At 37.8% G+C, this 23,562-nt stretch overlaps 1 protein-coding gene across 2 annotated transcripts in view; it reads right to left on the bottom strand.

The window, feature by feature from the left end:
• cmahp overlaps positions 1 to 23,562 on the bottom strand; it is a 104,699-nt gene that overhangs the window by 46,040 nt on the left and 35,097 nt on the right. The window contains exons 1-2 of one of the 2 annotated variants that reach the window (XM_002936445.5): positions 10,013 to 10,090; positions 9,718 to 9,924 (exon numbers count right to left, since the gene is read on the bottom strand). In XM_002936445.5, the coding sequence (XP_002936491.2) occupies positions 9,718 to 9,924; positions 10,013 to 10,056 (251 nt within the window). In that variant the 5' untranslated portion in view covers positions 10,057 to 10,090. Of the gene's footprint in view, positions 1 to 9,717; positions 9,925 to 10,012; positions 10,091 to 23,562 lie in introns of those variants that run through there. The other variant, XM_012965384.3, reaches the window with a different exon arrangement.

The raw sequence follows: 23,562 nt of genomic DNA, 5'->3' as shown, positions 1-23,562 counted from the left end.
TTACCCAACATACTTTACATTATATTGGTATCAGTGTACCCTGCACATAATGCTTTAATGCAGTGCTGTCCAACTTCTGTGGTAGCGAGGGACAGAATGTTCCTGAATTGTGGTGGATGGCTGATAATGGAAGCTAGTTTTGACCACTCCCCTTTTTAAACCACACCCACTTTAAAACACACCTATCACCCATCACTCATATGTGAAAGAAGTTTATTAAGTTGTCCTCCCCTGTGTGTAGCACAGCAACCCCCAGCACATGAAAACACACCTTAGTGACCCCTAACAACTATTTACACATGCTGACAAACTCCCAGAACAAACCCCCACCAGGTTCACCACCAACAGGTAGCATAGGGCAGGTAAAGTATACACACAGGCAGCATAGGGCAGGTAAAGTATGGCACACACAGGCAGCATAGGTCAGACAAAGTATGGCACACACAGGCAGCATAGGGCATGCAGAGTATGGCACACACAGGCAACATAGGGTAGGCAGAATATGGCACACACAGGCAGCATAGGGCAGACAGAGTATGGCACACACAGGCAGCATAGGGAAGGCAGAGTATGGCACACACAGGCAGCATAGGGCAGACAGAGTATGGCACACCCAGGCAGCATAGGGAAGGCAGAGTATGGCACACACAGGCAGCATAGGGCAGACAGAGTATGGCACACACAGGCAGCATAGGGCAGGTAAAGTATGGCACACACAGGCAGCATAGGTCAGACAGAATATGGCACACACAGGCAGCATAGGGAAGGCAGAGTATGGCACACACAGGCAGCATAGAGCAGACAGAGTATGGCACACACAGGCAGCATAGGGAAGGCAGAGTATGGCACACACAGGCACCATAGGGCAGGCAGAGTATTGCACACACAGGCAGCATAGGGCAGGCAGAGTATGGCACACACAGGCAACATAGGGTAGGCAGAGTATGGCACACACAGGCAGCATAGGGCAGGTAGAGTATGGCACACACAGGCAGCATAGGGCAGACAGAGTATGGCACACCCAGGCAGCATAGGGAAGGCAGAGTATGGCACACACAGGCAGCATAGGGCAGACAGCGTATGGCACCCACAGGCAGCACAGGGCAGGCAGAGTATGGCACACACAGGCACCATAGGGCAGGCAAAGTATGGCACCCACAGGCAGCACAGGGCAGGCAGAGTATGGCACACATAGGCAGCATAGGGCAGGCAGAGTATGGCACACAGGCAGCATAGAGCAGGCAGAGTATATCACACACAGGCAGCATAGGGCAGGTAGAGCATGGCAGAATTCGGTAGGTATGGTGTTATCTGGTAGTTAGCCTTAAATTGTTTGTGTAATAATTTCCAACAAATTATTGTGTTTCTGTATATCAGATTGTTTATTCCATTGACGGTGTAATAGATCAATGATGTGTTCTTTAGATTCTGTTGAGTAGTCAAGATGGAAATTGATATATGTCACCTTTATCAATCCATTCCAGGACATATCTAGTCAAAGCTGAAAGACTGAAGTATCTGAAGTCACTAAAATCAAGTCCACCTCTATCCTTGGGTTCTCTAAGTTTATGTAAAGCAATTTTGGGGATTTTATTTCTACAAATACATTTTAATAGATTTGATTCCAATGTTCCTTGTATTTGATTAGGAGAGAAAGGTTTATAACAGGTTAAATCAATTTTGGAAATATGAGCATTTCTACCTTTTAAATTTATGGGAACATTTATCCATTTTTTAATTATGTTTTTAATTGCCGTAAAAAAAATTAAAGAATAGAGTCGGTTAAGGTCCGCTGGTAAGCAAATACCTAAATAGTTGATGAATGACTTGGACTTCTCTATCTTCAGATTATTTAAAATCTTTGGTGAAATTGAATCATATATATTCATTATTTCTGACTTGGAAATAGTTATTTTAAATCCAGAAATGTTCCCAAAGTTTGCAAAAATTTTGAAAATATCTGCAAGATGTTTGTTAGGGACTCTGACAATTAGCAACATGTCATCTGCAAAAACTGTTAGTTTGTTACATATTCAATTAAGTTTCAAGTTTATTGTCATATACAAATAACAATGAAGCATCATTACTGTAATGAAATTTTTTGACCAGTGTTCCTCCCAACAGACAAAAAAAAAAAAAAATACAAATATTAAATATAATAAAAGTGTGCAATAAAGGTACATATTGTTTACCAGTCCTGGTAAACAATCTGCCTTAGATAGAGTTCTTATTAATGGCTCTAATGACAAGTTGAATAATGGTGACGTGTTCCTCTGTGAATGATGAATTGTTTGCAAAGTTCTCCTGCTGCTAAAATTTGAGCTTTCGGTGAAGAATAAGAGAGTTAATCAAATTCATAAAAGGACCAGAGAAACAAAAAACTTGTAGAGTGTCTCAAAGATGATGCCGACAAACATTATCAAATGCTTTTTCTGCATTGATGCCCATTAATGACATGTGAATTTAACGGTTGAAAGTCTATTAGCCAGAATCCTGGTTAAGATTTTGATGTCCTTGTTTATTAATGATATTGGCCTGTATGAATTCATAAGCATAGGATCTCTTCTTTGCTTGTGGATAATCCTTATATAAGTATGTAAACTTGAAGGAAGAATTTGACCATGAAATAGAATATCATTCAAAACCATCAGGTCCACCTGCTTTTTCTGTTTTTAATGAAGAGATTGTAGTGATAATTTCCTCTTCTGAGATTGGCAAATTTAAGAGATCTAAATCATCTTGAGAAATGACTGGAAAATTTTATTGAGCAAAAAAAGATCTCCTCTCTGAGTCATTAGATTCTGTAGGTGAATAAAATTCTCTGAATGTTTCCACTATTTGAATGAGTCTCTTATTATTTTCTTTTCTTTAGTTCTTATGGATGTGATGGGATAATATCTAGTCCAGGATTTAGTAATATTTGATAATAACTTATTTGCTTTATTCCCAAAATTGAAGTATTTGGATTTGAAATATGAAATGTTCATTTTATGTTTTGCATGAAGCCAAAATTTTACGTCTTTTATGGAGTTTTCATAAATGTTTTGATTTGACCTACTAGGATTAGATGTAAAAGAAATATAAGCATCTTTTTGTTCTTTGCTCAGCTTAACAATTTAGGAATTAATCTTTTTTATTGAAGTTGCTTCGAAAGGAAGTAATTTCTCCTCTAATGGTAGCCTTCCAAGTATCCCAGAGTAACATAGGATTATGTTGTCGAATTGTCCAATAAAAATTGTTCCCACTTTTTCTTTATCAACTCTTGAAAATCAGATCTACTGAACAGAAGGCAGGAAATTTCCAGGAAATATATGGTTTGGGAATATACTACATTCTTAGAGATATACTGATAGGAGAATGGTCCAAGTATGTGACCAATTTCAGTATTTTCTGTTGAATTAATAATATTTGTTGAGGCAAAGATGTAATCAATCCTTGTGCCTGAACCATGAGGATGGGAGAAGAAAATAAAATCTATACTTGTAGGATTAAAGATTCTCAATGTATCTTTCAAATTAGTTTGATTTAATAAGTCTATAAGAAATTTGGAATATTTGTTAATCAGGATTTTATTGGGACCAAATTTATCCAGAATTCAAGAATTAAATTATTAGAATTTAGTGAACTAATTCTTTGTGTTAAATTCTGGTAAAATTCAAATGCATTATCATTGGGTGCACAAATGAAACATACAGTATATTCCAAGTATTATTCTGTATTAGTATTTAGACGTGTATAAATCTTCCCTTCTCGTCTTTGTTGGAGAAAAGAACTTCATATTTTAGTCTTTTATTTAGTAAGATAGCTACTCCTCCTTTCTTTTTGTTTGATTCTCAATAGAAGATCTCTCCTATCCAAGATGTTTTCAACTTTTCATTTTCTAAGTTACTTAAATGACTTTCTTGTAATAAGGGTATATCTGCTCATTTAAAATTCTGGATCTTTTAATTGGCGAATTTAAGCCATTTCCATGGGATAATTTTAATTACCTCCATTTATGGAGGTCTAAAAGTATGATACCAGTAAAGATTCAATAGCATCATACAGAATAAGCAAATATAGAAATGCAATCCAGCACATTTAACCAATATATTTTCAAATATAACCTTAACAATATTATTTACATTCTTTGTCATAAGGAAAATATGAAGTGGTAAAACAGTAAAATAATGTTTAGGTAAAACCTACTGACTTCTCTTTTTTCCTGAGGTAGAAAAAAGACCAAATATCTCTTTCAATAAAAGAAGTTAAACCTAAAAATGAATACACCTCCCCCTACTGAGAAAATATCATAGAATAACACATTCTGCAATGTTAATTCCGTGTTTTTAAAAAAATGAAAAAAAAAGAGAAACTTTATTTTAATGGATCATGTCTGCTTCCGTTTGAGGTGAAATGTTTCTCCTAAGTTGTGATCTGGAATGTTGCAGAGCAATATTGTGCTTATTGTCTTTCTGTTGGACTTTCCTAGAGATGTGAGGCCCATGCTCATTAGCGATTTTTGGTTCTTTGCCACTGGAGGAAACTGCGTGTTGAGTATTGTTATGTCTTTCTAGTTTGAGTACAAATCTTTCCGCTTCTATTGGATTGTTAAAGATTTGTATATGTGTCTGTAAAAATACTTTAAGCAAGGCAGGGTATATTAAAACAAATCTTATATTAAAGCAAATCTTATTTCTTGTTGAAACAGTACTTGGCATGCTTTTGAGAAAAGACGTCTTTTGTTAGATCATACGATTGAATAATCCTGAAAAATCAGTATTTTGTGACCATCCAACAGCAAACTATTATATTTTTTGTATGCTTGCAAGATTTTGGACTTCACTGTAAAGTCTAGGAATTAAGCAATAACAGTTCGGGGTCTCTTACCACTGTAAGGGGTATATTTATCATGCTGTGTAAAAAGTGGAGTAAAACATTACCAGTGATGTTGCTCATACAAGCCAATCAGCTTTGCTTTGGTTTTCTAACTGTTGAAATCTAATTGCTGATTGGTTGCCCTGGGCAACATCACTGGTAATGCTTCACTCCACTTTTTACACAGCATGATAAATATACCCCTTAGATTGCAAAGTACCAATTCTAAGTGCATGTTCAATGATGAATTAGATATATCCTTTTGTATACGTAAACCTTTCAGTAACCAATTGATGAGTAGATCAAGTAAGGAATCATTGTTATCTGACTCAACGTTACGTTACAAAACATAAATTACTCCTCCTTGTTCTATTTTCCAAGTCATCTGTTTTATTCTCCAATTTTTTTCTCTAAGTTCTGAATTTTTTGAACCATATGTGAGGATTCATCCTCTAAAGTGGAAATTCTCTCTTCAGCTTCAGTAATCCGTGTATCATGTGAGGTAAGTAAATAAGAAAGTTTAGATATATCTGTTTGAATTCTCCCAACTGCCTTATCTATAGTCTTTTCCAGGTGAGGATTTATTAAATTAGCAACTGCTGTTGCTATTTGTATGTAATTCAGAGCGGTATATGTGTTATTTGCAGAGTCGGCATTGGACTGCAGTGGACTGCAGCAGTGACAGGTAATGCCTTAGTGTTATATTTTACTGACTCTGCGGCTCTGGTGCAGGACTTGCTAGTGGGGGGAGATGGAGCTCTGCTATACCTTCTAGGTGCCGGAACCTGAAGTCATACACAGGGCATTTTTTACAATGTCTTTAGTTATTGCAGTTGTTAAAGGTATTCCTTTGTGATTTGCTTAACCCATAGTACCTTTAATTCCTTGATGCCCAGATTGTTTATGTGTCCATTAAGATGTACTCAAAGTTCTATTTCCTGTTCTTGGCATTTCTGTATCTATGCCAATTCATCAACAAATTCATTATTTTGTTGTCCAGTATGGGCATCCACATGTCCCACTTGTATGTCTCTTCTTTTAACAGTTTTTCATACTATAGACTGCTTTATGGAAGAATATCACTGTACTGATCCAGCTAGCTGTTGAAACTTACTTATTTTGCGATGCTGTAAGTCACTGAATTGATGCTGCTTACAATAGGCCTGAGTGGTGCTCCATCTTTATGTATCTTGGGGAGTCCATATAAGCATGGTGTAGCTTCTCTGGGGTACAGGCGGTGGTATAAAGCTCGATCATTTATATTTATACTAGATATACCATGACCTGGATGAATGAAAATCTTCATAGACATGTCTATACCTGTTACTCAGCTACTACATGTTTTATCCCTCAGGTAAAAGATCAGCAGTGATACTAGACATGCATCCTATTGCTTTCAGTCTTTGCATTCCCTCAGTTGTAGTTAACCAGGGAGTCTGATCTTTCAGTGTAAAGATGTGCTGTGCCTCTACTATATAGTCCAAAACCAGTTGTGAAATACTGTAACTTTGATTGGGCCAGTCCATATAATGTCCATGAAAGTCACACTTTAAGCCACTTCTTAATATACAAACTGGTAAATGCATCTGCCACGTGTTCCAAGTGTCAAAATTTCTGGCACTCCTGCAGTCAAAAGAGACACTACATTATTCAGTCCTCTGTAATCAATGGTTAAGCGCCATGAGCTATCTGACTCTTTTACTGACAACACCAGGGCATTGAATAGACTGACTGCTGGTCTAAAAACTCCCACCTCCACCAACATCTGAATAGTTTCTGTTATCTACTTTTGATCTCCAGGAAGGTAGTGTTATTTCAGGAACACAGGATTTTCTGCTCATGTTTGCTATACATTTAATGTATGAGAGCATTAGGGACACAAAATTCTTTATTCTTGAACCAACAAATGTATTTTTAGTAGTAATATTGGTGTTCAGGCAGCCATCATAGTGCATTGTGCCTGAGACTGAGCTTTCAGAAGGAGCCAGTGCTGCACATTAGATTCAGATAACCTATTGTTTTTTCTACTCCCATGTAACTGGAGGAGTCCCAAGCCGGACTTGGATTTCTTACAATTGAGTGCTATTCTGGGAGATGCTATGTCATACCTCTCAACTGTCCTAATTTTAGAGGGACAGTCTTGATTTTAACAGCTCAGCCCACAGTCCCAGATTCTTACTGAAAAAGGATACAAAGTTTCTCAAACTTAAATAAGTAGCTTTAGGCAGAGAGCTGTGAAAGTACAAGTTTCGCCATTGGTGCATTGTTTAGCGAAAAAAAATCAGAAAAAATTACAGAAACCCCTGGTCCCAAGCATTCTGGTTCTGGGCTTTAACTGTATTTAAGTATATATAAATATATATACCTATAAAAAGGACCAGCACACCAAATCACATCAATATCTTCTTTTTATTCACCGTGCAATCCCATGGTGAATAAAAAGAAGATATTGATGTGATTCTGTGTACTGGTCCTTTTTATAGGTATTTACTGTACATGTTTTGACCTAGCACCCACTTTTTGCACCTGTTTAGAGCGCGGACACATAATTTAACTTTATAAATATATATATAAGCATGTGCTGTGCTTTTGGTACCAAAAAGTGGGCTGTTTTACCCACAGGCTCATACAAGTCTCATCCATCCTCTACAGTGATTTCTGCTTAAAATACAAAATGGACTTCTCAGAGCTGATTTATTAAAAATCATGATTGCAACTTTGATTTATCGATCAAAAAAATAAAAAAAAATCTGCAACACTCTTCATCAGAAGGACATTTTTAGTGGATTCATTCATATAATTGCATACAATTAAAATGGCCAGAACCAACACAATAATGCAGTAAGTTATATACAGTAGTTCAAAAGGTATCTGCATTTCTAAACTTGGGAATGAAATCCCTATCTTAATTTAAGGAAGAGTCCAAATAAATTGGCTCCAGTCCATTACAGGCAGATCATTCCAATTTAATTGAATTAAACCCTTTTTTCTATAATAAAAAACAGTAGTTTGTACTTTATGGTAGCTACGCATAGACACATATAATCCTGCTTGGTTTATTTAATGTTTAAAGACAAAAGTCAAACCCTCTAATTGACCCCCCAGTGCATATATATATATTTATATTGCTATACTACGTATATATTTATATAGCTATACTACTGATTTTTTAAGCACTGAAAGTTGCAGGAAAAAAAGCTGCAAGTTTTTCAAGATTTACTATGCAACAAAATGGCTAAAAATCAGAATCTGACAATTCTCCAGCTCAAACATATGAGCCATGTCAATGGCAGATGTCTCTTCCCTGAAAGATCTTTCTTTGCTTCAAAACTTTAGAGAATTTAGGATATTTGACACTGGTTTTGTGCAACAATTTGAATAAGTCACAGATTTTATGCGACAAGTCGAAAAATTATCTTTGCCACTTTTCTGCGACTTTTCCCACACGTGCCTTTTAATTTTAGATTTTTTGATAAATGTCAGACACTCATGGAAATGAGTTTATTTGAATTTGTAAAAATAAAAAAATGAGAAAAGAGTTTTAGTAAATCTGGCCCTACATGTATATGTTCAGATCACTATTTCCTTGGATGCTCCAAGAAGTCATCCAAGTCTAAAGGGGTGGCCTTAGGTTCTATGTTCTTTTCATTTCCCTGCTATAATGCCAACCAACATGTCCCACAACTCCAACCTTCCTTGTCTATTTCCATAGGTTTACACTTTTTACATTCCTTTTACCAGTTTAGCTGCACATCTTCTGACTACTATTACTAAACAAGTCCAGTTGCTTCAAATTTATTTATACTAGATATTCTGACTATTACATTTATATCCTTCTTAAAGGAGAAGGAAAGGCAAAGTCACTTGGGGGTGGCAAAATGTTAGGCACCCCCCAGTGACTTTAATCGCCTACCTTGTACCCCGGGCTGGTGCCCCTGTTAGGAGAAAAATAATGCATTGCGATAATGCGCTTTTTAACGCATGTGATATGAGTGATAACGCATAAGAAATAACATTGATGAATATGTACTTATTTATCGCATGCTTTTTAACGTAAAAAGGTATGCGATAAGCGTTAACAACCTTTAGTGAATCGGCCCCTAAGTATCTTAATAGAAATTTGGCCCACGACTTAACCTGTGTTTTAGATTTTGACCCCTTATGTCAGGGGTAGGGAACCTTGGCTCTCCAGCTGTTATGGAACTACCAGTCCCACAATGCATTGCAGGAGTCTGACAGCCACAGTCATGGTTAACTAAGGAAAATGCTTGCTGGGATTTGTAGTTTTATCACAGCTGGAGAGCCAAGGTTCCCTACCCCTGCCTTATGTGATTGAATTTGACACCCCTGGTCTAGGCCTTTCCCTGCTTTTCTTACCACTACTCAGGGCCCCCATCAGGGGGGTACAGGGGTTACAACTGTTCCAGGCCCCATAAAAAATCTTCTTTCTTAGGGGGGCCCAGTCTCGTCACAAAGGTTACGCAAATTGCATATGTTACGCAAAAAATGTTGCTTGTGTTCATGGGGTGCCTCATATACTGTAAACGACTTGTACGGGACCCCAAAATTTCTGATGGCGGCCCTGCCACTACTACTACTAGAGAGGCTGTTTCCTAGCTGTTCAGCCCAATCTAAAACTGACATTCTGATTCCCACTGTCCTCGTACAATATCTGCTGGGATGCACAAACCCCAGATCATCCTCCCTTTAAACCAATCAAATGCACATTTTATGGCTTAAGGGAAACTTACTGTAGCCTACGGTATGCATTTCAACTGACTTGCATCAGCGTACCTACAGTTCAATGCATTAAAACCACAATGAAAGGATAAAAAAGATATAACATATATACATAATTACCTGTTCCCGAGGTCCTCAATATCTTTAATAAATGTCCCTCCCTGGTGCTTACACAAGTTCTTGCAGGCTCGTAGTTCTTCTCCATTTTTATATATGATAAAGTTTTTCCCACTATCCTTGTTACGTAGAAAGTTGATTCCTTCTTTTAAACTCTCCTCTTCTGAAGTTGCAAGTTGCAAAAGTGTATGAGCTGTTTGGCCATCATTGCTAAAAGTAAAATAAAAAATAGCCTTATTAGAACTGAATTCTATGCACAGCAGCGGATTGTAAGAAGAAGTCGGGCACTACAAATTACCAGGTAAAAACTGCAGGCATAAAATGTAACTTCACCACCAACATCAGATTCTAATTGTAAACAGTTAATGGTTCAAATATGAAGCTCCTCCTAAGCAGTTGTGCAAGAACAGGGTTCCTTTTTTCTTGGGATATCAGCTCCCAGACACACGGTTACATCAGCATCATGTTTCCTCTGATATCTGTTACTATTAACCACTTAGTAGGAGAAAATTAGTCAAACCCTGCTGCCCTGATGTGTGCATAGTATTCCTTCCTTTCAACAGACATGGTAATGGAAAATTTTGTGTTACTCTCTTTTCATTGTACTGCCCGAAACTTATAATTAGAATGTATTTAAAGCATTATCCATAGAGGAATAAGAAGCAACATCATTTTTAGACTTTATATACTGTATAAAGCAACAACTCTCTTTTATAACAAAAATACTAATGTATTTTTATATTGAACTTACAAATAAAAACAATTTCTTTATGTTTTTTATTTATAGGTTTTTATTATTTTTGCAGTGAATTAAAATGGCTGTAATCTGGTTACCAAGTGCTGCTGGAAAGCATTGTAAACTCCAGGAGGATATTAAAAGCCCACATAACTAAACTAATGCTCATGCTACACAACTGAGAAGTGTTTAAAATTGGCAGTACATCACCAGGACCAGTATTTCCCAGACCCAAAAAAGTACATTTTTGTAAAAAGTCCAACTCCAATACCTAAAAAATATTCAAGTACAAGTACGAGACCTGTAATCCAGAATGCAGGGGACCTGGGGTTTTCTGGGTAAGATGTCTCTCCGTAATTTTAAAGTCTCCAAAAAATAATTTAAACATTAAATAAACTCAATAACATTGGGGATGGGAGATGACCTTCTTGTAATTTGGAACTTTCTGGATAACAGGTTTCCAGGCAACAGATTCTATACCTGTACATCACAAGCTGTTGCTTACTAGAGGGTATCAGCCTTCAAACTTTAAACAAACATTCTGAAATTAGCAATTAATGGGCTGACTTAATATCCTCCATTTTTTAGACATATAAATAATCCCACAATGTAAAAACACATATTCTTTAGTAAAAGCAAAGTGTTGAGAGTAGTGATGAGCGAATCTGTCCCATTTTGCTTCGCCATAAAATTCGCGAAACGGCGAAAAATTTGTGAAACGCATTTGTTTGATGGCGACGTGTTTTTTGTCGCCTGCATCTATTTTTTGACGCCCATGGCTATCTCTTGTCGCCCAATTTGATGCGACCGTCCCCTTTTTTCCGCACCCAATTTCATGCGACCACGCTCAATTCCATGCGCGACAAAAAAAATTCTGCTCGATGAATTTTTCCAAGCAAATTTTCGCTGAAGTTTCGCAAAACAATTCGCCAATGGCGAAATGTGGAAATTCGCTGCGAATACATGCCTGGCAAAAAATTTGCTCATCACTAGTTGAGAGAACTTCCCTAGGCTATATATAGAGGTGTGCAAGCTGGCTGAGGACTAGCTGTTACCTTTGGCTAAAGAGATTTTATTACTTCTTGGCCTTTTGAGGTGCAGCATGGTGTTGTCATGATGGGTCACCAGAATATTTATGCCCCTTCTTTGGGCACTTCTTCAAAGCCTAATTGTTACCCCTACCTTCCCTTTCTGCGCTTTTCCCACTGTTTTCACTACCACCACTGGTTTTATGTCACCCTCTACCTCTGGTTTTAATATGCAACAGGCTGGTGTTTCTCATTCAGCAGAAGCAGCTAAGCAGAGTATGGCAGCTTCCTTATCAGCTGTGTCTGCTGTTCATTCACAAGCTGAGGGCAGTTTGGATTTGCGTTAAGACTCGAAAAATTAGATGCGATAACATTTTTAAACCTATTATGTTAGTTCTACTGAAAAAACTGATTGCCGAACTTCCTGCAGTGACGTATCAAAAACAAAGGCAGGGGATTTGGAATTTTGAGCAGTTTCACTAATAGAAGGAAAAGTTAGGATAGTTATTAAAAAATCAGATCAGGAGGGTAGAGGTAAGATAGTATGGATGGAAAATTTTCATGAGGCTGATTTATGTCCAGATAAATTATCTTAAAGTTTTTTGTGAAGAGCGCTGCAACACATGTCAATTAATTATTCACCAAGATGGGAATTTTTTTTCAAAATATCAGTTTTTACAAATTTTAAAGAGATACCTGCTAGCAGCTTAAGTATGCAGAGACCAATATAAGTTGCATTCTTTTAGAATAGGAGCTGCAACACAAGCAGCTATCTCAGGTTTTGGGGAGGATTTCATTAACAATTTGGGAACAAGTCAGAACAAGTTGTACATTGGGTCTTCTTTAGTTGATTCTTTGTAATGTATTACAGGTCAAAAGCTTAAAATCCGGATCACAGGACACTGGGCCAGGGTAAGGGTTAAACTTAGATTTATCTTTTGACTTATTTGAAATACATTGGAAAGCATTAAGTGCAAGATGGTGGGATATCCTGATATCCTTGTAATACACATGGGGGGAAATGAGCTAGGGGAGAAGAGAACCATCAACCTCAATAGTGAAGCTAAGATTTTGTACAGATAAAAAGCATGCTACCAAAAGGTGAGTTTTGTTTGGTCAGAGATTATTCCATGTTTATGCTGGCTGCAAGAAATTTGAAGGCTTTGGTAAAGTGTAGGAGAAAATGTAATCATAAAGTTTCTGGGCTTGCCAGTGCTATCAATTTAATAGTTCAGAGGCAGTGGAGACAGGCCTTTATAGAGCAGATCAGATACATTTATCTGATATCGCTTTGGATATCTTTAACATGGGATTTCAGGATGGATTGGGAAGAATCAATACGTGGAAAGGGTGGAGGAAAGTAGAGAGTGCATTTAGGACTTCATCCCATGGCTGGGAATAAAACCCATCCTCTGGAACGCTCTTCCCCGTCCCATTAGGTACTGCCAGACTCTCCAAGCCTTTAAATGGTCTCTTGAAATTCACCTTTTCACTCAAGCCTATAACCTAAACCTCCCAAATATTCACCAACCACTGGTTTTCACCTCTCACTCTGCACTTACTGTCACTTTACACACCTACATGAACTCTAACGCCATGCTAGTTACCCTGACCTCATGTCTCAGCCCTCCCTTTTAAAATGTAAGCTCTTGCGAGCAGGGCCCTCCCCCTTGTGTCACTGACCCTTTTTGTGCAAGATAAATGTGGCCATTTTCAACATTTTTTTTATAACCAATACATTTAGGAAAGCTTTGCCATTTGCTATTTTGGAGTAGAAAGATATATTTACCAATTTTGGATTTGTCAGAATGTATACTTTCCAAAAATATATGGTTTTTAGGGGGTCACTTTTTTGCAGCTTTTACCACACATAAAACTGGCAGTGTGTTTATCAATTAGTGTAAATGTAAGCCATGAAATTAGTTTGCAAGGTATATTTTGGGGTCTCTACATGCCATCTATTACAGTAGACCTAGGTATGTTGTGCATCAAACAGTTATTAGGATCTTTTATCGTGGTACCTTACGGTATGTGAAAAACAAGATGCTGCAAAGTGGTAAACCTATTGTTAGTGGAATTTTTGGCCTCAAGCATTGCTTTGGAAATTTGGTTTTGTGGTGCCCTGAGTTTTTGACCTATACAAGTAAAAACCAGCTGGCTCAGAACTACAACCCTGACAATCCTGTGCAGGAATCCTGCGTCACCCAGTCACATGATCCCTATTTCATGTTTTTCTCCTCACAGCAGAGACATCCTGATTCAAGATATTATTGCACTCCAAGTGCAACAATAACAAAAACTGATTTATTAAGGTTTAAAAACATTTTACAAAGACACGGAATAGCAAGCTTGTAATACTGTATGAATTCAAATCCCATTAATACTTTATGATTTAGCATTATTTTAAAATAATAATAAATTATAAGGAATTAACTGTTTTTTGTGTATTGATTAACTTTCCGATTAAATTGTTAATGTTATTTACACTTGAAAAAATGCGATAGATGAACACTATATTTTCACATAGCATATTCAAGTGGCTGTTTCTGTTTACACTGGATTTGTACACAGAGGTCACAATTACTAAAAAAAATCAATACACAGCTTGTTAAACCTTGACCAAATACACAACAAATCACCAGGCATCAGTGTAAACAAGGTATTTAGTCGCTGGTTTTTTTCAGCATTTAACTGTATTTCAGACCTTTTGTCTGACCTAGTAATACTTCTCTCATTCAATACAACTGTTGTTCAAGCCTTTATTTGTTTGTTTAGACAATGAGAGGCTGATCATCCAAAGGCTTCTTTTGATACATATAGACAACACTGACAAATGTTATTTATATCATGACAAATAGCACATTGTCCATTACAAGGCTGAGAACCACCTGCACAAGTCAAAAAGTTCTCATGGAACTTAATCAAATGTAGCATGGGTGGTTTGGGTGCTGTCATCCTATCCTGCTATGTATTATTATTGACTACATCCAGACTTAAGCTAGCCATAAATGTAAAGACTTTTAAAGGTACATTTACAAAGGGATGAACTCTCAATTTCACCTATTGATAAATATGCTCCACAAAATCACATAGAAATGAATGGGAGTGGTGAAACTTCACACAGGTGAACTGTGCAAGCTCTAGTTTCACTCTTTGATAAAAGTTCCCTTAGACAGAGTGGCTTCTTGGGCAGAGTCGACATCATTTTTTGACCATGCATGACCCCTTTATTCTTACAGGCTGGAAAGTCGACATAATAATAGCAACTGGGTTAGCTCAGAGCAGTTGCAAAACCTGTTCTTGTCTCTGAGTAGAGAAAACTACACTGCTTAGATATTATCAATGTGGATAATAGAAAATTGTATTGTTTCCTTGTTTAAATTGTCTATTGTAATTTTTTTACCATGCCACACCTATTTAGTAAGAATTAGCTACATTAATTTATTACCACAATGGTGATCGAGTAGGGTGTTTACTCTGACAAATGTCATTAATAACTTACCCTTGTATCACCTATTGTATATACATACCTGGTTCAAGGAAGTTTATAAGACAGGAACATATGCTGACACCCACAATCCAAACATATTTTATAACCTAGTTACAAAACTTTTTTGAGAACAGAACCTACAGGCAAGTAGCAACAATCCTTCATCTAGGATTCTGTTGTTTGCAACATTCAGTAAAGGAAGAAAGCTAGAAAAAGAGCTGTGTTTTCCAATATGATAGTCATAATTAACACAAAGGAGTTTATCCTTTATCAGTGATAGCTAAAGTAAAAGTGTTTCAGATTACTAGTCTTTCTCACATTACTTGTATATAGATTAAGTAATAAATTATGCATCAGACTCTCCTTAGCTAGATTATAAGACTAGTTGTCCTTTGTCTTGCTCAGCTCTTGCGTTTATCCCTTGTGTTTATTGACAATTCTTCTGATGTCCTTTCTATGGATAGCTGCTAATGTAAACATTCTTTTCTGTAAATGTATGTGACTTAAGGTGGCCATACACGTGGCGATCTAACGATGTTTCGTACGACCATCGGTCGAACGAAACATCGTAAGATCCGCCACACACCATTCAGGGCTGAATCGGCAGGTAAGGAGGTAGAAACAATAGGATTTCTACCTCCTTCTGCCGATTCAGATCTGAAGGGAGAATTTTGGTCAGGTGCCTTCTATGGCGCCCGATCAAAATTTTCCAACTGGTCCGATCGGCGAGTCGTCCGATATCAGCAGGTTCCTGCGATATCGGTCGACTCGCCGACATACCATACACGCACCGATTATCGTACGAAACGAGGTTTCGTACGATAATATCGGTGCGTGTATGGCCACCTTTATCCTCTGTTGTATCTAACAGTTCTCCCAGCCTTATTATCAAAATTTATGTTACACATTTTGTTTTTATTTTTACAGAGAAGGAGCTGTTTCTTTTCTTTAGTTGCTTAAGATTAGTGAGTCTGCTGCCAAACAGGCAGTGTTGCATGGACCTCTTTCTGTTTATGTGGAAGCCAACAGGTGACGTTATGTTGTATTAGATGCATATCCACTATATGTTGATGGGTGATTCTCACTGCCAATAAATTATGAACACTGTCTATCAAAGGATGAGCCCAGGGTTAGAAATGTGGAGAAAATGAAGCAGTGTTGGATTAGGGTGCCAAGGGCCCACTAGAAAACTTTAAACCTTTAGAGGCCTGGGTTTACTCGGATGGGTTGAACTTGATGGACAATGGTCTTTTTTCAACCCTATGTAACTATGTAACTATGTAACTATGTAACTATGAGGCCCACTCTCCCCTTCACTGTTCATTCACTTTCTTTAGTCTCTTAATTACTTCTTTTTACATACTATTATCTATCCTTTCCTCTATTTCTTCTGGTTCTTCTCATATAGAATTGAGTAATGACCATGGTATAGGCATACAAGGAAAATGGTTGGGTGAGCATGAGGGCCCACTGACACCTAGGCCCACTGGGAGTTTTCCTGGTATCCTGGTGGGTCAGTCCGACACTGAAAGGAAGGATTTAGATTAAAGGAACAGTAACACCAAAAAATTAAAGAGCTTTAAAGTAATAAAAATATAATGCACTGTTGCCCTGCACTGGTAAAACTGGTGTGTTTGCTACAGTAACACTACTATAATTTATATAATAAGCTGCTGTGTAGCCACGGGGGCAGCCATTCAAGCTGGAAAAAAGGAGAAAAGGCACAGGTTACATAGCAGATAACAGATAAGTTCTGTAGAATACAATAGTGTTTTATCTGTTATCTGCTATGTGCCTGTGCCTTTTCTCCTTTGAATGGCTGCCCCCATGGCTACATAGCAGCTTATTTATATAAATTATAGTAGACTTTCTGAAGTAAACACACAACTTTTACCAGTGCAGGGCAGCAGCACATTATATTTTAATATATTTTACTGTTCCTTTAAGCAATAAAGCCCCACTGCTGACCTGGGCTGTGGGACTTGTTTTGGGAAATGCAGATATAAGTAAAATCAGGTTATATCTAGTAGGTGTTTCATTCCCTGTCCTGTGGAAATCAGTTTAACAATACTTTATATCCAAAATTCATGACCAACATAACATAGTTTCTTCTAGAAATAGGAAATTCATTTAAAGAGCAAATAATATTAAACAAAAGTTTAGCAGTCAGCAGAAGTAAATGAGAATCAGTTATTTTAGGCTATTTTTTTTATTAGGAATGCACCAAATCCAGAATTCAATTTGCAGAATTCGAATTCAGCCAATTCCTTATGTGTTTTCCATCATTATAGAAAGGCATGAGGCTAGGGGGATAGAGGGGACATTATTTAAAATAATACACAAGTTTTAGCAAGTCATGTGATAGAAATGACTGTATATGACTAAGCACCAATTATAACTGATGATATCACTAAGCAAGGTGTTGGGTCCTGTACTTAGTAGTAGGTTCCCCACGTAATTCCAGCAGAGTCTTAGCAATTATTTCATCAGAGAAAGAAGCTTTATTAGTCAAGCACATAATACAGAAGCATTCGGTAGCTTGGAGACCTCTCTCTGGCTGGACGTTACAATGTCTTTTATCATCTCTTATCCTATAGCAACCTACTGTATGTATCTTAATCTTATTGGATAATAATCACTTAGTCATTATGGTTACACAAAATAGTCTCTAGGCAAACTTTATTTGAAGCAATATCTTATTTCTAAAGTTTGTTCTAAGAAAATAGCCAGCATTCGTATCTTAATTTCCTCTTATGTATTTTTAATACTGTCACATAGCTAAAGTACATTTCAAAGCTGTTAAAATCAGTTTTGCTAATAGATACATGCAAATTGCATCATTTTTATCATAAATGCTATAATGCTATATTAATAAATTGCCATCTTAAAGGGTTTATGTGGGCTGCGGCCATTGGGCTCTAACAAAGATTTATAAGGATATAATTTACAGGATATTCATTGAAAATTCCATGAAATGTACCATTGAATTCAATATGCAGAAAAGTAAAATGATGGTAAACATTTCTGGAGTATGTCAAAATACAAATCTGGATTTTGGTGTAAAACATTTTTCATAGCTTAAAGCAGCAACATGAGTGCAATGAAAAGGGCTTTTGTTGAACAAATATTTTGCCTATTGTTTTAATCACAAAAAATGTATAGATTTGTTATTTCTTGAGTTAAACAGTGCAAACTTTATGCTTATTGCACTGGTTTCTGAGCTGCTGTGTACTGTGAATCTGAATGAATTACTAATCAGCCTTATATAGTGACATTTATATTTTATGCATACTGTATATTGTGAGTCGGTCCCTAAGCTCAGGTAAGTGACAGCAGCACTGAGCATGTGCAGTGAATGAGCAGAAAAGAAGATGGGGAGCTACTGGGGCATCTTTGGGGGCACAGATCTTCCCTGCTAAAGGGCTGTGGTTACTCTATTTATTTAGGTAAGTTTTAGTTCTGCTTTCACCTGCTCTTTGTTATAGCTTCTGAACTTCACTGGTACCAATGTGACAATAGTCAGAACACAGTGTTATAAGAAAATAAAAAAATGTTATCACCTTTAAATAGGAACAGACCAGTCAAAAACCAGGAATAAGCGGATCCCTTCAGGGTCAACAAGAAAAGAAACTTGTTTCCTGATAAGTCCAGGGGCTGCCAGGCTCCAGAAGTGGAACAAAAGAATGCAGTCAAGCAGACAAAGGGAGAGAATTTAAGGAGACACCTAGGAAGGGGAAAATTCAAATTTCAAATTTTCAAGTGCTGAGTGTTACAGAGACAAGAGGAAGAGGAAGGTCCATACCCTGTACATCTTATAATCTAAGTGTGTAAGAGGTTGGAAAAATGTTTAAAAATATTGTAAGGTTTTAATTATACACGTGTGAATTATTATTGAAATGTTTGTCTATGAAAATGTTTGTGAATTTGTTGTAATGTGGGAAAAGGGTGATTGTGTTATATAATGAGTATGGAAATGTAGGACTCCAACCACCAGGGGAAAGCATAGTGCAGAAGGTATAAAAGGCTGCTGCATAGGAGACACAAGGTCCAGACCCAAGAGCCGTGGCAGGAATTAACATCACCTGCAGGGGGGGTGAGTTGGACCCAGTCAGAGAGACAACCACAGTTAGTTAGGAACAGCCAGAACAGGTTAGCAACTTTTATAGCATACACTAGATGTATGAGGTAGTCAGGAATATAGAGTATGAGCAGTGGTCACTCCATCTAGGAGGAAGTGGGATTGGTTCCCAATGGATACTCCATCAGTTAGGGACAAAGTGCTAGACCAGGACCAGTTAGAGGTTCTGTGGGCTTTGGGTGAATTCCACCAGCATGGAAAAGTCCAGTCCTGTTAAGTAAGAGAAGCTCTGGAAGAGAAGAATGCCAGGTGGGGAAATTGGTGTCCCAGTATTGTGGTGAAAGGGACTAGTGATGATCTAACGGAGGGGAACTGTGTTTCTCAGAAAACTCCTATGGAGAATAGGGGACGAACTGTATGGAAGGTGATGGGATGTATAATTTTACTGATGTGCCAAAAGTTAATAAAACGGAAATCAAAGTGCTTCCCTTCATTTTGGAAGATACTGGGATGCCTTAACAGGAGGAAGACAACCATAATTAAGCTCTCTGCACTATTAATACATTAAAAAAGGGAAATTTGGCTCTTAACATTATTAGTAGAGGCTTTGTGACAGCCCTGATAAAGTACCAACCAAGGTCCCATTCTCACCTTGTCTTATGGCTAAAATGGCACTGCAGTACAAACATACTTATTGTTACTTAAAAGATATTACAAAAATCCTATAGTGAAACAAAACCCAGAGCTTGCCTTTAATTTTGAGGTTTGAAACAGCGACCTAATTTGGCACTCAGTCCATGAGGCCAGCTATTGTGCTATGCAAGGCATTATTACAACATTTTATTGAATATACCCTTAAGAGCAAGGGGCAACTCCTCAATATATACTTTTTCAGTCGAGACAAGGGGGATTTACTGCAAGTATCTGCAAACTAATTACAATCCATCTAACTGGATTTTCTAGAAATGTCCTAAATGTTTCACATGAGCTGAAACTCACAACAATTGCTACCCATTCAATGTCAATCATTTTCTGTAAAAAAACATTGTCAAGACGAAAATCTACAAGAAAGATCTATAATTTTATCACTGACTGCTACAGATAATATTTTTTAGCAAGTATGTGAAGTGTCGCTCACTTCCTTATCATAGTTGTAAATGTTTTTAAATAATTTTCTGCTGTCTGTAACTATTGTGGACTGGTCACTGGAGAAACATTTTAAGGGAGAAATATTTCCCCTAGGTTCATCTCTTACAACTAGTGATGAGTGAATTTTTTCGGCAGGCATTTATTTGCAGAGTATTTCCGCATTTCGCCACTGGTGAATTGTTGCACAGAAATGTTTTTATTGTGCGTCAAATTGGGCGTGGTTGCATCAAAATAGATGGGGGCGACAAAAAAAATTGCACGACAAATGCGTTTCGGGAATTTTTCGCCATTTCGCGAATTTTCTGCCCATTTTACAAATTTTATGGTGGAGCGAAACGGGACAGATTCGCTAATCACTACTTACAACCTTATGTACAGTGGTCCTGAGTTGGTTGATTCCCCTGCCTATTTGTGTCTGTAAGTTACCCTCCCATATAGACTGTAAGCTTTACGGGGCAGGGACCTCCATCCTCTTGTGTCTTTGACTCTTAACTTATTGTAACTGTATCTTTTATTTATTTGTGTTTATTGTAATACTTTGTATTTGTCTATTATCTTAATAACCCCCTGTTTGTATTAATCTATTCTACTGTACAGCGCTGCGTACATAAGTAGCACTTTATAAATAAAGATATACATACATACATACATACAAGTCTCACCAGCCCAGAGATAGTGGGGGTCATTTATAAAATAAGTGCAGCGCAGAATTATTTGTGCACTGAACATATTTGCCATTGTTAACCAGGGAACAATAAGCTGCTGTTTAGTCACGGGGGCAGCTATTAAAGTTGGAAAAAAAAAGGAGAAAAGGCACAGGTTATATAGAAGATAACAGATAAGCTCTGTGTAATATATTGTTTTTTTACAGAACTTATCTGTAGCGATGAGCAAATCACTGAAAATTTTGCGAAACACATTTTTTGCGCAATTTTTTTTGTCGCCCATGTCTTTTTTGATCGCCCACGTTTTTTTTGTCGCTCGTGCTTTTTTGACACGACCGAGCCCTTTTTTGACGTGACCATGCCGACTTTGATGCAACGCACCCTTTATTGACGCAGTCACGCCCCTTTTTTATATGACCGTGCCCAATTTGATGTGCGACAAGATTTTTTTTCACAGACAAGCAAAGGTGTTATGTGGCCTGTGATGCACCATCTATAATGAATTTAAAGTTCTGCCTGTCATGCACACGAAAATTGTCTGGTGAAACTACTGCTGAACCTCTAGATATCATGGCTCGGATTAAGGAGGCTGGGGGAAACAATTTTACAGTCTTGTAAAAAAACAACTCCGCCCATGTGTGTTGGGCTACCTGCCCTGGGAGGGAGCCCCCGGTACAGGCAGCCATGTTGGTTGGCGCGAATGCGCATAATAATATCCCTGCTTGCTTACTATGTGCCTACACCTGACGTAGGAGCGGTGAATGTGAATCACCCTACTTCGTCACACACGTGCGCATAATGAGTGAGTTGCGCCCCAACCTGGCTTCCTGCGCAGGCGACTCCCTCCCGGTGTGAGTAGCCCACCGGGCTCCCTATGGAGTGCGTGCTCTACTAGCCAGCACCTCTGGTGGGGGAAACAATATAGGGGTGATAGGTGCCCTTTAAGGAGTCTTCAACATCAAATATGCTGACATGAGGAAATCTTGCCAAGAGAGAATTCTCCAGACATGGGAATTGTCTGTGGGAGTAATTTCAGAGGAAAAAGAATAGTAATGAGTGAATCTGCCCCATTTCGCTGCACCAAAAAATTCACAAAACTGGTAAGAAAAATTCAGTGAAAAATTTGCAAGATGCATGCCTGCCAAAAAAATTCACTTATCACTAAAGAAAAAGAACTTGAGGAACAATTTTCTTCATTTAATTTTGACTTAGTAGAAATGTTAATAAAAGCAGTAAGAAATGAGTTGTTACTGACAGAGGAAGGAACGCTACTGCCTTCTACAAGCAACCCTTTTAAAGCATTAAAGGTGAGTGTCACTTTTTCACTTCATGAAACAAAGATACTTTTTTGCCTATGGAGTGGGAAAAGGCAGATGTGAAATTCCCTATACAGATGAAAACACAAAATCTGTATCCTCTTGCAAAGCAGACAGATACATTTTGGAAGAGACCACCTAAAGTAGACGTGGTGGAGGCTAAACTGTTTTGCCAGTGGATGATGCATCAGCTCTTTTTCATCCAATGGATAGGAATCTGGAAACCTTTTTACAGAAGAACTATTAAATTACCTCAGCGGTGTGTACATTGGTGATAACACTTACATCTGTGTCTAGAGCCCTACAGTCTTGGATTAATAATGTTGACAGAGCTTTAAGATAAGGAGTGGAAAGTATAATTAAAGCACTTGCTTTAATTAGCAGCGGATTTGTAGCCAGTTGACCTGGCCAAGGCATCCTCTCGGGCAGTGATCCCCAACCAGTGACTCAGGAGCAACATGTTGCTTACCAGCCCCTTGGCTGTTGCTCTCAGTTTCCCAAAACCAGGTAGTTATATTTGAATTCCTGACTTGGTGGCAAGTTTTGGTTGAATAAAAACAAGATTTCCTACCAAATAAAGCCTCCTGTAAGCTGATAGTGTGCATAGAGGTTGCCTAATAGCCAATCTTAGCCCTTATTTGGCACCTCCATGAACTTTTATGATGCTTGTGTTGCTCTCCAAGTCTTTTTACGTTTGACTGTGACTCACGTGTAAGAAAGGTTGGGGATCACTGCTCTAGGGCTTTAGTTCTGTCAGTGGCAGCTAGAAGAACTTTATGGTTAAGATCATGGATAGCAAATAAAGCTTTAAAAAACAATTTGTGCAACATTCCTTTTGAAGGTGAGATGTTTTCAGAAAAAGAGATGATCAAGAAAGTTACAGGGGGAAAAGTTTTTTTCTTCCACAGGAAACAAGGCAGACTTTTCAATCAAGTAGCTTTTAAGATAAGACCAGGCAGTCCTTTTGGAACAAGTCCTCTTTCAGGGAACAAATATACTATAAGCCGTGAAAATAATATACACAATCAAGATCCTGGATACGGGTGTCAGAGTAACTTGTTCAAGAATAACAGAGGTAGAACTACTGTCGCAAAGAGTGCAAGGAGGCCACCCTGACTCCTTCATCACCCAGACCCCAAAGATTACCGGGAGGTTGGTGAATTTTGTGGGACAAATTCAATAATGTATTTATGGGTGCTACAGACTGTAGAACAAGGTTATCTTTTGGAATTTAATACAGTTCCAGACCAAAATTATCTTTTAGTATCTTGGGTGCCAAAGGACAAGTTGATGAGACAAATTCTGTCAGATTATATAATAAAGATGCTGGAGCAAGAAGCAATTGTGCCGGTGCTGAAGAAACAAGAGAGGAAAGGCTTCTACTCC

The sequence above is a fragment of the Xenopus tropicalis genome, chromosome 6 (assembly GCF_000004195.4).
Source record: "Xenopus tropicalis strain Nigerian chromosome 6, UCB_Xtro_10.0, whole genome shotgun sequence".
NCBI classification, from domain to species: domain Eukaryota; kingdom Metazoa; phylum Chordata; class Amphibia; order Anura; family Pipidae; genus Xenopus; species Xenopus tropicalis.
Note: the sequence above shows the minus strand (reverse complement) of the source record. Positions and strands in the feature narration are given on the sequence as shown.